The sequence below is a fragment of the Syngnathus floridae genome, chromosome 18, assembly GCF_059516105.1.
Source record: "Syngnathus floridae isolate MCC-2025c chromosome 18, RoL_Sflo_1.0, whole genome shotgun sequence".
Taxonomy (NCBI): Eukaryota; Metazoa; Chordata; class Actinopteri; order Syngnathiformes; family Syngnathidae; genus Syngnathus; species Syngnathus floridae.
Window position 1 is genome coordinate 6,948,235 of NC_142430.1, and position 14,452 is coordinate 6,962,686.

Genomic DNA, 14,452 nt, shown 5'->3' on the forward strand with positions numbered 1-14,452 from the left:
AATATATATGATAATAGAGAAGTGAAACACACAGTGTGATCTTTGCAGGTTTTATTTGTTTCTCAAATACAGGAGAGTTAATGTACAGAATGACAAAGAATATCATCAAGAACTGTACAATATTTACACACCTTTTTTTCCTTTTTATGGAAAATTAGATTGTTTTCAAAATAAGTATGCACATACGTCAAAATGATAAAAATGACATGACTATTTCCTCTTTAAATATCACTTATTTATACTCCTTCTTCCCACACAGGAAATGGACAGTTGACTTCTTTTTCTTTGCATCTGCATGAGTGATGATTGAACTGAAGCACAACAATGTAAGTTTTCAAATACACCCCCCCCCCTCTCTTTTTCTTTCTTTTTTTTAAATTTTATTTTACACCCACTGTATTTGATACATTATGTCGGTCTTAATGTCCGTTCCTAAGTGTAGATGGGAAGACAGCTTGGATATGTGGGTCACGATTGTATACTGAACGTGGTGACAATAAAAAGTATTTCAAATGTTAGGGCAGCAATCCAGCGCTTGTTAAGTTAAAAACCTCCTCATATAAATAATAAAAATGTGTTTATATATTATCACATGGCTGAGTCGTGCTGCCCTTCACGTAGCACTGGATGAGAGCGAGCGAGCAAGAGAGAGAGAGAGAGAGAGAGCATGGTTTAACACATCTAATGGTTCGAGTCCTTGTTTACGCTGCTCACGGCACGCTCCACACGTAGTTTAAAAAGCATTCTCGCCCTCTTTCAGTCTTTCCCAAAGCCGACAGCGGATGTTAGTCTTTTCAAAAAAATAATTTATGTAAAAACTAAGCGGTAATAGTTTCTCTTCGAGCTATTGTCTTAATGACGCACAGTTAACGAGATGTTAGCGGCTCCTCCGTGGACTTGGTGTTGCTCCTCACTTTCAGACCTTAGGCGGGTGGTCAAATTCCTCTTGACCGGCAAGTGACCCCAAATCCGGTGGGGTCCCACTCCTCACAATGAAACACATTTCTTTAGTCATTGTTCAAGAAGAAGGAAAAAAGGAGGCCATTGTTCTGATCCCCCCTCGGGTTCATCCTTGAAAATACATCCTCAGATCTTTGAGATTTGAAGAAAATTGATGGATTGAGGGGAGGCGTCTGTACAGTGGGATCCATCCTGTTCATTTTTTTTTTCATATTCTCCAACTTTAATAAATCTCATCCCTCTCAGGCTTTGGTGCTGAGCGTGAGCAGCTCGATAAAGGAGCTGAAGAGCGTGTCCAGCCAGCCCTGGTTGGCCATACACTGCTGCACGACCTCCTCCTGGCCCGGGTCCTCGGCCGCCTGCTCGATCGTGTTGGTCTGTGGAAACAAAGACGCTGAGTCGCAAGCAGACGTGCCGGTAAGTTCCGCAAAATCCAAAGCGGGTCGATCTTACCTCTTTCTTGCACTGTAAGAAGGTGTGGTATTTATAGTGGTGCAGGGAGTGGTACAGGCTGTAGATGCGATATGAGTCAGATGACAGTTTAAGGTCCTGGAGAAAAAGACGAGAGAATCAGATCGAGATAAATCAATAAATGTCAAATAAAGTCACACACCTGTGGTTTAGGCAGGCTTTTCTTGACTCTGTTGAGGGTCTTGCGGTTGTAGGCGTCACCACTGAGCCGCACCCTCACCACTCCCGAGTCCAAGGGGTCCACGATGATCTGGGGGTATGCATGCACAACCTCCTGAGGAAGAAAACGCAGCGAAAATTAGGAGTTATACACAAATTCCTTCCAAACAAGCCTCCTGATGATTTTGTTCTAAGCCGGGGGAATCGTGTGGATTCGGCGCATCGTTGACAGCTACGATTAAAGCACGTTTGGCAGCAACGCCGTCAAAGCACATCCCGTTACGAGACACCCGAAGGACAGCCGGGCGGAGATTACCTGATGCTGAGAGCTCATGCTGACTCTCCTCAACAACCTCCGCTTCTGCTCGCTGAGGATGCTGTCGATCTTCCTCATGGGGGGGAGGTAAAGCTCATCTGGCGGCCAGTCAAGGTAGAGGAGGTGTCATTAGTCATCATACGCCAAGCTGCCACTCGCTTTAATAACACGGGCTGACCCGTAGCGGCTCTTCTATCGCTCCTCGTTCTTTCAACAGATTCTATTTTGGTCTCACACGTCAATATATTTAACAGCTCCTCTGTCAAAGAGATTATGCACTAGCCTACTGTATTGTCATCACGATTGACTTTCTTTCGCAATTGTTTATTTGTTCATTTTTTTGACAAAATGACTGTTTAGCAAGTTGTTTTGTAGGAAAAAAATTAAGCAATCGAATCCAAGGAGGAGGCAAGCGGCATGCTTACCATCCGTGTCCTCCAAAGCTTGGATCATGTCCGGGTCCAGAGCCGTGCTGACGAGCATTTCCACATAGCTGCGGAACATTTCCCTCATTGCTCGGTTGTTCACGCCACCTTTCACGGGCACTGAGTGCGGGAGGTTGTTTTCAGTCCAAAATGTACCAAAAAAAAGTAGCACGACCTTGCTGAATGGGTCAAGAACTTACTTTCATTCTCACTAGCAGCGTCATCCGATGAGTCCGAGTCGGAGGAGGAGGGAGCTTCCTTCAACCACTTCTTCCTCTTCTTGGGGGGCGGCTCGGCCTTCACCTTGGCAGGTTTGGACTTCAGTGGTCGATCGGGTTTCTCCTTCCTCTCCGGTGCTTTCCTCTCGTCCTTGCCCCTCCCACGTTCGGTGGCACGTTTCTCCGCTTTGTCCTGAGCCGCTTGCACTCGCTTGTCCTTCTCCGCCTCCGGCTCTTTCTCCTTGGCCTTAGCCACTGCAGACGAGGCCTCTTTTTTCTCCCGGTGTTCTTTTGACGCCGGCGGGGTGGTTCTTGATTTCTCCTTTTGCTCCTTGTCACGTTGGCTGGACGGAGTACATCGCTCCTCTTTTGGTTGGGTTTGGTTTGCAGGAGGGGAAGCCATTCTGGGGAAGGACTGGCGCCTGGGACACATTGACAAAGATCGTCAGTGTACCCTCATCTGTTCCCTTTCATTCAATTTCAAATCGGTTGTGTACCTGAGAGCAGGCGGAGCCCTGCGCCATGGTCTTCGGGAGCAGACTCTGACGTAGTCCTTCTTGTTGACGTTCTCCAAAAACTTGACGTAGATGCGCTGGTAACGTCTTTTGGCATCTCCAAAGTAACCGAGATACTGCCGAGGATGGACGTTGGACATCAAGTTAAAATAGAATCGGATGAGACCGCAGCGTCCTGAGGTGAACTCACATTGCTTGTGGCACAGAACTGTCTCTGTCCATCTTTAATCTCTGGGCTGAACTTCTGCAGCAGGGCTTTCTGCACCCTCCAGATGGGAGGAGGCTCCCGGCCTGTCTGCAAGGCCAACTGGAGCAAACACAGGAGAACATTTGGATATAGATATACAAGTACTGTATTGCATTTCAACACACACGTACCTTGAGTGTTCCAATGTCCTCCACCCGCACCACAAATTCATCCCTTTCTCTGAAGATGCCCTCCCCGCCGCTCTCGCTGTCATCCTCCTCACTCTCTCCAGCGATGGCCGCGTCCTCCTGCTTCTGCGCCAGGTGCAAGTTGGTGTTCTTGGGCGGCGGTCGCTCTTCTTCAGGAGAGGCGGCAGACTCGGGCGAGGGCGTCAGAGACTCTTTTTGAGGAGAAGCTTGAGCAGGAGGAGGTGGGGTAGAAGAAGTGGGAGGGGGAGGAGAAGGAGGAGGAGATGTGGGAGGCGGTGGGAGAGTCGCAGTCAGGGGAGGCGGCGGTGTCTGCGATTTGGCGGCGACGGGGCTCGGAGGCTTGGAGTTCTCCCCTTGTTCTTCTGGGGGGGGAGTAGGTGAGGGGAGAGACAGGGGAGGGAGGGGGGAGGGAGCAGGAGATGAGGAGGAAGAGGAGGCAGGAGAGGGAGGGACGGAGGGAGGTTGGGGACTTGCTGCGGCAGGAGGAGGAATCTCCTCGAGGGACGCTGTAAAGAAAGAGATCAAGGCTGAGCTCCAGTTGACAGGCCGAGGAAAAAACTCCACACGGCATTGTTGTTAAATGAGGAACATAATTCGACGGTGTATTTAACAAACAGGCTGGGGGATGTAATGACGTGCCAACTCTTGATGTAAATGTATGCAAAAAGCCTTGTGGCATCTGCTGCTACTGCTGCTTAAAAATGCTAATTTTAGCAAATCCTCATTTCAATACAAATAATGGACTCATAATGATGTAACACGTATTGATCCAACTGGACTTCATCCCATCGTCAGGTATGAGCAGTGTTGAAGTACAGTTTGTTACCATCCTGGTATATTTATCATTAGTCTCGTGAGTTGTGTTTATTTTCTTCTGAAAAACTGATATCGTTTTTTCTACTTTCCACAGATAACAATTTTAAAAAAGTGTTTGTACTGCAACTACATGGAAGAACGTGTAGCAATAACGACGATGGCGACAAATTGGAAAAGCGAAATATTCTGCATCCATTTGGAGAGTCCTACCAATACCGCCAAGCACTCAACAACAACGGGTAACGTACAGATTTTTTTTCTTCTTCACGGTTTAAGCACACTTTGGCTTTTACCAGACAAAAATATTTTGGTATCCACCAATACAATTATCAGTAGTCTGTACTCATAGTCGGCAAAATACTGCGATACTACAACACCGATACACCGTGTATTTGTCTTACGTTCGAGTTTCGGGGCACCGAGTGTCTCCAGCTGTGGTTCGCTCTCCTCCATCATATCGCTCTCCTCGTCCCCTCTGGTACTGCGCTCCTCGTCGTTCTCCTCATCCTTGTTCTCGTCCATGTTTTGCTCCTCTGGTTGGAGGATGCAGGGTTCATTGGGCTGGGGTTGTGCGTGAGGTGTGGGAATGTCAGTCTGAGGGCTGAGGGTTGGGGGGTGCAACGGGGGTGTCGGAGGGGAGTGAGAAGGCTGCGGCTGAGGGGTTAACGAGTGATGGATGTTCGCGGTCAGCTGGGGAGTGTCGTACAGGGCGGAAATGGCGGAGGAGATGCTTTTCTGGAGGTCTTGATTTTTTCCCACCGAGTCCTCCTCATCTGAGGAGAACGAGGGCAGGGTCTCAAGGTTCCTCTTCAGCTCGTCCTCCAGACGCTTGGGACTGGGGCAGCTGCCCAAGGCGAGACCGCCATTACCTTCGCCATCCCCGAATGGAGGTGGGGGTGGGGGTGGAGGAGGTGCCGGGGATAATGGACGCAACCCTGATTTACAGGGGGAGGTTTCACCATTGTCGGCATCCATTCCGGGGGAAATATCCAAACTTGGGGGTCGCTTCCCTGTCTTGAGGAAATCCAATAAAGAAGCAACTAAGCCAGCCTTGGACTCTGGATCCTTCTCATCACCCTAGGAGAGTTGCATTGAGGAAATTAGAACCAGTAGCACAAATTTAATGCAAATTTATTGAAGTGTCAATGCTGGATTTCTATTATTGACCAGAAGCTCTTACCCTTTCCTCCAGACTGTCGCCATCTATTCCTTCATTCATCATCTGGCCCTTCTGCTTATTTTTATCCTGCGCCCTGGTGCTTTCAGTGCTACAAGGACCAGGACTGAGACCGAGGGAAGGAGCTGAGCCGACTGAGCCATCAGACAAAGCAGGGTCTGTGCCAGACATCGAGTCTGTCCTCAGCAAGGCATCAGAGGAGGACATGGGAATTGGCAACTTGATCTGTAAAAGAAAAAAAAAGAAATGTGATTTGGGAATGTGCGTAATGTTGTGTAAATATAAAACGAAGAGCTACTCACCTTCAACGGTGGAATTGGTTCATGCTGCTGCTGTTGGGACTGATGATGGAGCTGCTGCTGTTGCTGCTGCTGATGGTGGTGTTGGTGATGCATCTGCTCCTGCTCCTTCCCACTCATTTCCATGTACATATCCTCTCTCCGACCTCCTCTTCCTCTGCTCCCGCGGCCTCGGCCCCTGCCTCGCCCCTCCACACTGAATCCCCCTCCGCCAACCGTTCCGCCCATCTCACCCATCATTCCTCGCGGCGTGTAGGGCTCGGGCATGGGGCGAATGCGAGGCCTGCCTCTGGGTCGCGGGGGACCCTCCCTCTTGGGCCTAGTAGGCTTCCGACCTCTCTTCTTGGGGCCGTCCTGAGGCAAAAGGGAGTGGGCACCCATTGGTGGGTAGCCAGAGGCGTGGTAGAAGTCAATGTCACCCATTAAAGGGCTGAGAGAACCACTTCCTCCTCCTCCTTTCCTGCAGCTGGACACCAAATCCGGCAGAAGATCCGGAAGCCGACGACTGTTCAACCTGATGTCAGCAGGCTGGTCAGCTTTATCCTCATCATCTTCAAACTCGTACTCCTGGGCATAACTTTTCTTAGGCAGGGTGTTGGGGTCTCTGCGCTCCTTTAAGAGATGGAAAGAACTAGACTTGAGGAGCTTCTTGGGACGAGATGAGCAGAAAATTGGCGATTGGAGGCCTCCAGAAGCCGCTCCTGCGCTCGTTCCTCCAGGCCCGGATGATAGCTTTGCGGCGGGGTTGTTAGGTCCGGCGTTATTGGAGCCCATACCCATAGCTGGGCCCTGCGACTGAATTAACCCAAGTTGTTCCGTGTTAACGGTGGAGGGGAGCTCGTGAGTTTTAAGGGAATCGAGATCTAGAGTCATCGTATTGTTGCTGGGCTCGTCCAAGCTATGACAATATGGCTCATAACCCTGATCTCCATGATGACCCATCATATCATACGAAGCTCCGCTACCTCCGCCTGGTCCACCGCCACTCTGTCCGGCCTTCATGGAGCCCATACCTTCTTGCCCAGTATGGCTTTCATTCATCTCCTCCTGTCCTGGTCCGGCACCACCAGCACAACTTGACTTGTAGTCCTCCGCACAAAACATGTCTTCCATGCCTGGAAAGAAGGAGCGGTCCTCATCTTGGAGAAGGGAATCAGGAAAGCAGATGGATGTCAGGGGAACAAAGCGATTACTTTGTTGGGTTTGGTCCGCTTTCTCCACCGGGCTGACGGTGTCAAACTGGTGCTGCTCCGAGCGCTGTTGGTCTAATTGGCTCTGCTGGGGGGTGAGCTGCTGCGACTCGGGCGGAGGTTGGGGATGGGTCGGGGCGGACGGCGGGGGGATATGGTGAGGGTGCGGGGTTTGCGGCTGGGCGTGAGGGTGGTGAGAATGGGCTTGCTGGTGTTGAGAGCTGGGGTGCTGCTGTTGCTGCTGAGGGTGGTGCTGCGAAAGGTGGTGCATGTGGGAGGAGGTGGGCATCGCGATTTCCGGCTCAGAGAGGAAAGAGTGGAGTTCGGGGGCCGAGTGGGGCTGAGGGTGATGGTGGGACGGGTGCTGCCTCTGCTGCTGCTCCTGCTGTCTGTGGCGCTCGCCGCTTCCTCCGCTCCGTCCACCACGTCTGTCCTCGGCAATCGCCACATCTGCGCCGGAGGTCTGGGAAAGAGAGCGCTCCAGCATGTCCAAAGACGAAACCACCGAGCTTTGTTTGACTTGGCTTTGTTCGTGCTGATGCGACGAGGGTCCGTGGTTGTAATGAGCCGCTGCCACCTCTAAAGCCTGCGACTGGAGTTGGAGCTGGAGCTGCGTCGTCTGGGACTGAGCTTGAGCCGGATGTTTCGTCGAGCCGAGTCGTCCGCTGGCGCTCTCCATCACGGCTTGCTGTTGACCAATGGCATGCTGTTGCTGTTGGGGGTGAGAGTCCATCTTGTGGTGCTGCTGATGCTGCGGGTGGGAGTCCATTTTCGGGTGCTGCTGATGTGACTGGTGGGAGTCCATTTTATGGTGCTGTTGGTGTTGCCGGTGGGTGTCCATTTTGTGGTGTTGCTGTTGATGTTGTTGGTGCGTGTCCATCTTGTGGTGCTGCGTGTGAGGCTCGAGTTTGTTGCGAGTCGTATGGGACAACACGGACTGCAGGAGGTGCGGTGGCTGGTGGGACTGATCTGTAGGTGAGTCCATAAGAGAGCCAGTGCTTTGAGACTGAGAATGTTGCGGCTGGACCTCCGGCGTCTTACGGGGATAAGGGATTTCAGCACGTTCCTTTTTCTGTAGCTCCATCTGGGTGTGGGGTGGAATCTGAGAATGTGAAGATACGTGCTGGTTATGCGAGGAGTGTTGGGGGGCAAGGGGGTGCTGTGTGTACGGGTCCCCCCGCCCATAGTGGACGACTGAGCCTAGGTTGTCATGGTGAAGAAGGTGCGAGTGCACTTGTTCAGCACTGCCCCGGCCCCCGCTACTCCTGCTACTCCCTACAGGTCTCTCGTTCCTTTGCTGTTGTTGGTGATGGTGCTGCTGCTGTTGTTGTTGCTGCTGTTGTTGGTGTTGTTGCTGTTTCTTCAGTGACATCTCCAGCTGGCTGTCCAGACCAGAGATAGACCCCCCGGAGTTTGCATTACCGACCCCGGAAGAGGATGTGGCACTGTGGGTGCGTATGACACTCTGGGGGTGGTACCTTTCCTCAGAGGACTTTCCCATGTCATAGCTAAGCCCTTTGCCAGCATCAGATGTTGGCGGCGCCGACTGAGGCTGAGGCTGTGTTTGCTGGGATGTCTGTTGGGACTGCTGTTGGGAATGGTGATGAGAAGCCTGGGTAGCAGGACTGGCTTGTGCCTGCAGCAAGTGCTGGATCAAGAACTCGTCGTCGTCATCTACTTCCTCTTGGGATCTCTGCGAACCAACTCCGAGCATTGACGCGTCAGCCTTGGATTTGGAGGAGGTGGCGTGGTAAGACTGAGCTTGAGAGCTCGGACCTCTGGTGTCAGGGTAGCCCTGAGGGGAGCTTAGGAAAGTAGGAGAGAGAACAGAGGAGATGTACTTATTGGAACCTGCCCCTCCAGGAGACTGCGTGGGACAAGCCGGCACCGGGGAGTGCAGCCCAGGGCGGATAATGCCCGAGTTTCCAGATGGGGAGGGACTCGAATCTGGAATATGATAAGACGCCCCTCCACTACCCCCTCCACCTCTCTCACTTGCCATACCATTTCCTGCCCCTCCTCCTGAGCCAGAGTTTCCACTTGCTGTACCACTGCTGCTTCCTCCCCCAGATGCTCCACTACCTGATGAACCACTTGATCTTAAAAGTGCAGGAGAATGGCCTGGGGCACCATAGCCCAGTGATGGGCTTCCGGCCCCACCCAGCGAGGAGGGAAGCGATCCATAAGCAGAATCGGTTCCATAGATATCAGTGGGGTATGACTGACTTCGCCCTCCTAAACTTCCGTAGCCTTTTCCACCAGTACCTGAGCTCAGGTCCTGGGCTTGTGGAGAACTGAAGCCTCCATAGGATTGAGCTAGATGGGAAGTAGGAGGCTGATTTGGAGAGTATGACTGCGTCTGCTGTTGGGGTGGAGTCTGACCGGTGAGAGCAGAGGTGGGGGTTTTTACAGGCGGCACGGGAGAGCCATAGCCAGAGAGGCAGGATTTGGGGAGGGATTGAGGTGTTGAAGTGGAAGTGGGAGGGGGTTGCTGCTGCTGAGGGGCCGGGGGAGGTGGAGCTGGTTGGGTTGGGGGTTGCTGCCTGGAGGGGGCTGCACTGGAGCTTGAGGTGGGGATGGAGTTGGAAGGGTGAGCCCCGGGAGTGGCCGAAGAAGAAGAGGAGGATGAGGAGGTAGAGGATGCAGAAGGAGGGGTGAGAGGAGTTCTTGAGGACGAGGCCGAACTTCCAGAGGAGTAGCCGCTGCTGGAGCTACTTTTGGTACCTTTCCCAGCAGAGGAAGAAGAGGAGGAGGAAGATGAAGAATACGGCGGCTGGATGATCGGCCGATATTGCTCTGTACGAGAGGAGGCTTTGTGGTCGGACGAGGGGCTCTGGTCGCCCAGCGGGCTGCACGAAAGGCCGGCGTGCCTGTGATGGCTGGCTATTTGTTGGTAGCCTGCCCCTCCACAGCTGAGGTAGTGCTGTAAGGAGTGAGCAGCGGAGGACGAGAGCTGCGGCTGCGATGGTGTGGGCCGCTGGTAGTGCTTGATAACGCTGTCCTGTCTTGGCACGGCCCGCTCCTGAGCCGAGTTGGACTGGGATTGGGACTGAGCTTGGGGCTGGGCTGAGGAGAATACTGATGCGTTATACAGCTGGGAGGACTGGTCCTGGAGCTGCGAGGACAGCAGGTTAAACTGGTGGGACTGCAGGTGCCGAGCAGAGGACGCCTGGGCTGATGAGGCACCTGTAGGGTCCTGGCTGCCCCTATAGGCGGCTGCGGCAGCCCCTTGCGAGGACAGGAGTCTGTCAAAACCAAGGCTGGACTGGGAGGGGGCTTTGATGTGTAGTAAGGGGTCATGTGGGGAGAGCAGGCCATTGGACGTGGGACTAAACGTGGGCGTGTCCTGCAGGGAAAGGGAGGCACCGGGAAAGGAGCGGCTGGAAAAGGATGCTGGGTGCTGATAGGCTGAGAGAGCGGAGGAGGAGGGGAAGGAGCCCGAGCCAGGAAGAGCTCCAGAAATGAATAATTCTGGAGGAGCAGGTGTGTGCATCGCTGTTCAGGATGAGGAAAAAAACAAAGTTAATTTAGTCTTCCACTTACTGCAAGTAAGAATTATGTGCTATGGACATTTGATTTGGAAAAAAGGAAAACAAGGGGAGAAAATAGTCACATCAGTCAACACAATGCATGACTGGAGGTTCTTGAAATGTTATATTGACAGTAGCCACCTTTGAATGTCAACACCTAAGGGAAGAGCAAACACGGGTCCCACCTGTCTGCCAGGATGGCGTGCGGAACTGGGAGAGTAAGGAGGAGGCCGAGGGGGGAGCCTGGGGACCCCGAGACTCCAATGCCGAAATCAGATTCATGACTGAGGCATCGGGGGCTGAGGGAGTGGCGTGATGCAGGCCGGTGTCAAACAGCCCCGACAGACCTTTTTGACGGAAAACAGGAAACATATCGATTTGCATATTTGCAAGGAAAATCCTCCAAGATAACACATCAACAAATATTAATGGATATATTTTACAAGGGTTGAATTTCTGACTACTTGGAGCATTAACTGTTGACACAACCTAGCATGTGATAAATATAGTCCTCGGACTCGATCCAATTTGGGTTATTTTTAACATTAAGTGGACACTACTTTCACCTATCAATGACTCAGTAATGTACTTTGTAAAGCCTGCAAACCGATTCAGCAGCAGTGACTTATTTGCATGATTTGATTTTCTTGGTCTTCAAATGCATCGCTCTTTAAATTAGTTTTTGGCTGAATTTATTAAGGTTGCACGTATTGTTAGCGCCCATGTCTAGACTAGGACTCACACGGCCGGTCAGCCGCACCGTAATTCATTCGTGCGGCCCCTAATGTTGGGGACACGGTTAGGTATGACATTTATCTCACCCAAACTCCGTCCAGCTGCTCCCCAAGCTCCGCCTTGGCCGGAGCTCCCTGGGTGGTGATTGGTGGCATAGCCCTGCAGAGGGTGTGGGGTGGCGTAGGCTTGGCGGTGGAGGAGCTCAGACTCAGGGTGGGATGATCTGGAACTCCCATATACAAGACTACGAGGAGAAGAGGGGGGGGGATGATGAAGTGTCATTAATTTCAGAGGACATTTGCATAAACATCAGTCGGTACTTAGAAAGCAGCCTCCTTCCCGAGGTCTCATGTCATTCAAGTGTGTGTTAAAATCTCCAAACCTCACATGAATGTCATCAAGACTCTTGATAGCACTGCAACGCTGACAATCACCCAATGTCAAGAATGAAACTCAAAAGCATTTCAATGACTCATATCTTTCCGGCATTAAAAAAAGTAATAGTGAGGATGCCGTTGTACCGCAAGAAAATTGCACACGTGACTTATGAGAGATGCATTTGATGAACATGCAGTGGTAGCTTGTTCGAGATTTGTGGTGGCTTGCTGGAGCACTACCTGTATGCAAGGCAAATAAGAAACACGGCTGTGTGTGCAAGGTCGACATTTTTTTGGGGGGGGCTGAAAATAAACCAGATTAGTGCACTTATCAAAGTATGATTGAAGAGAGCTTGTTCATTGATAACGTTGATGTGGCTAATAAGCGAATGCAACCGATCGACGTCTATAAAAGGGCAAACATTAGCAAGCACCTTTGCCGTCGTTTGGACATAACATCGCGTGCAAAAAGGGGACACAATAGCGTTTAGAGTTCGAGTTGCGGGGTGGGAAAATGTGCCAGAAGCGGCTAGCTAAGTGATGCTAGCAGGCCGCAATTGACTTGCGTGTAAATCTAGCTCGCATGCTAACGTAAAAGGTAAGAAGAGGTCTCGTAAACGATTGCAGCGTTTTTCACATGATCCCAACGTCGTCACACAAACTCATCCAATTCCCAAGTCTCTTTTGGCATTTCTGGTTTTATTCCAAGCCTTAACTGTGATTCGAATTGTACAATTTCATTATGCAAATGAGCCTACTGTGAGCACATCATCTCCAATCGTGTCTGGGGCCAAATGCTGCAAAAACGGGGGAATTTTCAGAGCAAGGCAACTAAGCCCCCTCTTTTTTTCTACCCTCTTCACGATGCACCATTGAAGATGGCTCCACAAATGCACCTCCGATTCTTGTTGATGTCTGTCAGGGAGGGGGGGCTACTGTGGAGCTTTTTTTTTGCACCATTCGAATGCTTTTATTTATCAGAGCATGTGCAGGCCTGCAAAGTAAAAAAAACAATACAAAAAAAAAAAAAAAACTGTGGAGACGCCACTTCCCATCCCCATCTCCCAAATCCACCGTCTGTCTGTCAATCGTATTCAATTCAAATCCCCCCAACCTTTTCCTTTCTCCACCCCGCCCACCCCCACGACACGCACACCGCTCCATTGCTGTTGATAATGTTATTACTATGCAACTCTTTGGGATGACAATGCATCGGCGGTGCGTGTGCGGAGCGTGAAGCCAATGGCGACAATGTGTTTACACGGGGCAATGTAGGCACTGATGCATGCATGCGTGCATGCACATTGTCTGGCTTGTGCCCGATTACCTTGCTTTGGCCGATCTCTCGTAACTCCATCCTGCTCCAGCGCCCAAATCGCCGAACCCTGTTCCCGGGTAATTTCTATCCATCTATGAGGGGGGAACAACCGTATGCGAAAGCGACGTCGCAAGGCGAGGAGCAACAAAAAAAAATCCAGTCTTTCCCGAGCTCCGTTTCAGGCGATTTTCCCCGGTTTCATAAGCAAGTCCTCCGGAGTGGAAAACAGCATATTGAAAGAGAAATGGAGGGGAGGAGGAGAAAGCTGGATGAAAAAAGAGGGGGGTCTACGGGGTTATAATCCAACCAGCTCGAAAAAAGACGCTCTTCCTCATTTTCCTCCTTCCACGTTTATCATTTCCATGAAGGTAGTCCGAATCCAGTCCCGCTCATGATGAAGATGTCGCGGATTTGGCCGCCAATGGGCGAAACGCTGATGAACATTTGATTTCCAACGCGTCCCCTTTTTTTCCCCTCTCTCTCTCTCTCCTCTCTGTGGTGCCTCCTCCCCTTTCTTTAGGCTAGTTTTTTAGGCTACGCTGCAAGTGCCGTGCAAAAAATGTTGCAAAGGACAAGGGAGGGACAGACTCATCGGTAGCGAGCGTTCCCCACTATGCACGCGTGCACCCGACGATCGGAGAAATCCCTAATTTAAATGTTTGTCCTTTTCATGCAAATATGCACCGCCATTGAGCACCCCCTCCTCCTCCTTTTTCAGGATGCTAACAAGCTAGCCGCAGATGCTAGCTGTCAGGAACGACGCATGCGAATAAAAGCGGCGTTATTTGGCCCTCTGCACGACAACTGCCCACGCGCAACTCTTCCGCTATGCAATCAAAAAGCGTCCACGTATGAAGTCGTTATAAACAATAAAGCGAGAAATAAGTAAAAAAATTAGCAGGCCGCGTTTTTTTAAAAATACATCTTTACTCATTTTCATCCGAGGACGCCATTTTTGAAGGCGGCTCTTCGTCCTCTCCTTTCCCTTAGTCCCTTCTCCTCGCTGGTTCCCTCCGCTGCGCGCTCGAACTGACCTCTGCGCTTGCCGCCGCGTCTGCTAACCAGCTAGGCATGCTTTTCCACATTTTCGCCACATTGTTAAGTTAATGATGCAAGAGAGACAAAACACAGGACAATAACATACGGAAGCTCGATGATGATGATGTGAGGTGGTGGGAAACATTCGTGTGCAACAATGCGTGCCATTGCACATCCAATTTTGTAAATAGAATTCAAATAAATCCCACAAAATGTCAATTTCATAAATACGGCGGTCGGACATGACAAAGTGCACTGAAGCCATAGCTCATGAATCTCAAGCGCAACTGACGGACATACACAGCTATTTCTCATTACTACATGCAGTTAGCATCTACGCCACAAGAGGGCACAGTGGAGCACGACCGCACTCTCTGGACAATACAATAGGAACACCTGCATTAATATAAAACCTAACACAAGAGCTTTCATTTCTATCAGTGGGTGACAACTATTCAAGTATATAACTATTGATTATTTTTAAGAAAAGGTTCTAAATGATTTGTGATGTC

At 50.9% G+C, this 14,452-nt stretch overlaps 1 protein-coding gene across 1 annotated transcript; it reads right to left on the minus strand.

The window, feature by feature from the left end:
* Positions 1 to 36: 36 nt before the first annotated feature.
* prr12a (proline rich 12a) lies at positions 37 to 14,244 on the minus strand. Its single transcript, XM_088359840.1, has 15 exons — positions 12,912 to 14,244; positions 11,294 to 11,451; positions 10,658 to 10,819; positions 5,756 to 10,437; positions 5,457 to 5,678; positions 4,678 to 5,353; positions 3,443 to 3,966; positions 3,255 to 3,371; positions 3,047 to 3,180; positions 2,532 to 2,971; positions 2,332 to 2,451; positions 1,907 to 2,004; positions 1,574 to 1,705; positions 1,414 to 1,509; positions 37 to 1,337 (listed from the first exon to the last, which is right to left on the minus strand). The coding sequence occupies exons 1-15, from the start codon at positions 12,992 to 12,994 to the stop codon at positions 1,203 to 1,205; spliced, it is 7,779 nt and encodes a 2,592-aa protein (XP_088215966.1). The 5' UTR covers positions 12,995 to 14,244; the 3' UTR covers positions 37 to 1,202.
* Positions 14,245 to 14,452: the final 208 nt, after the last annotated feature.

What these genes read in the sequence shown, in the direction of transcription:
- prr12a (XM_088359840.1), bottom strand. Translation starts at nt 12,994, where the DNA reads ATGGATAGAAATTACCCGGGAACAGGGTTCGGCGATTTGGGCGCTGGA. An exon ending in GCGACAGTCTGGAGGAAAGG is followed by an intron (nt 5,354 to 5,456) that starts GTAAGAGCTTCT and finishes CAACTCTCCTAG; the next exon opens with GGTGATGAGAAGGATCCAGA. An exon ending in AGGACATTGGAACACTCAAG is followed by an intron (nt 3,372 to 3,442) that starts GTACGTGTGTGT and finishes TGTTTGCTCCAG; the next exon opens with TTGGCCTTGCAGACAGGCCG.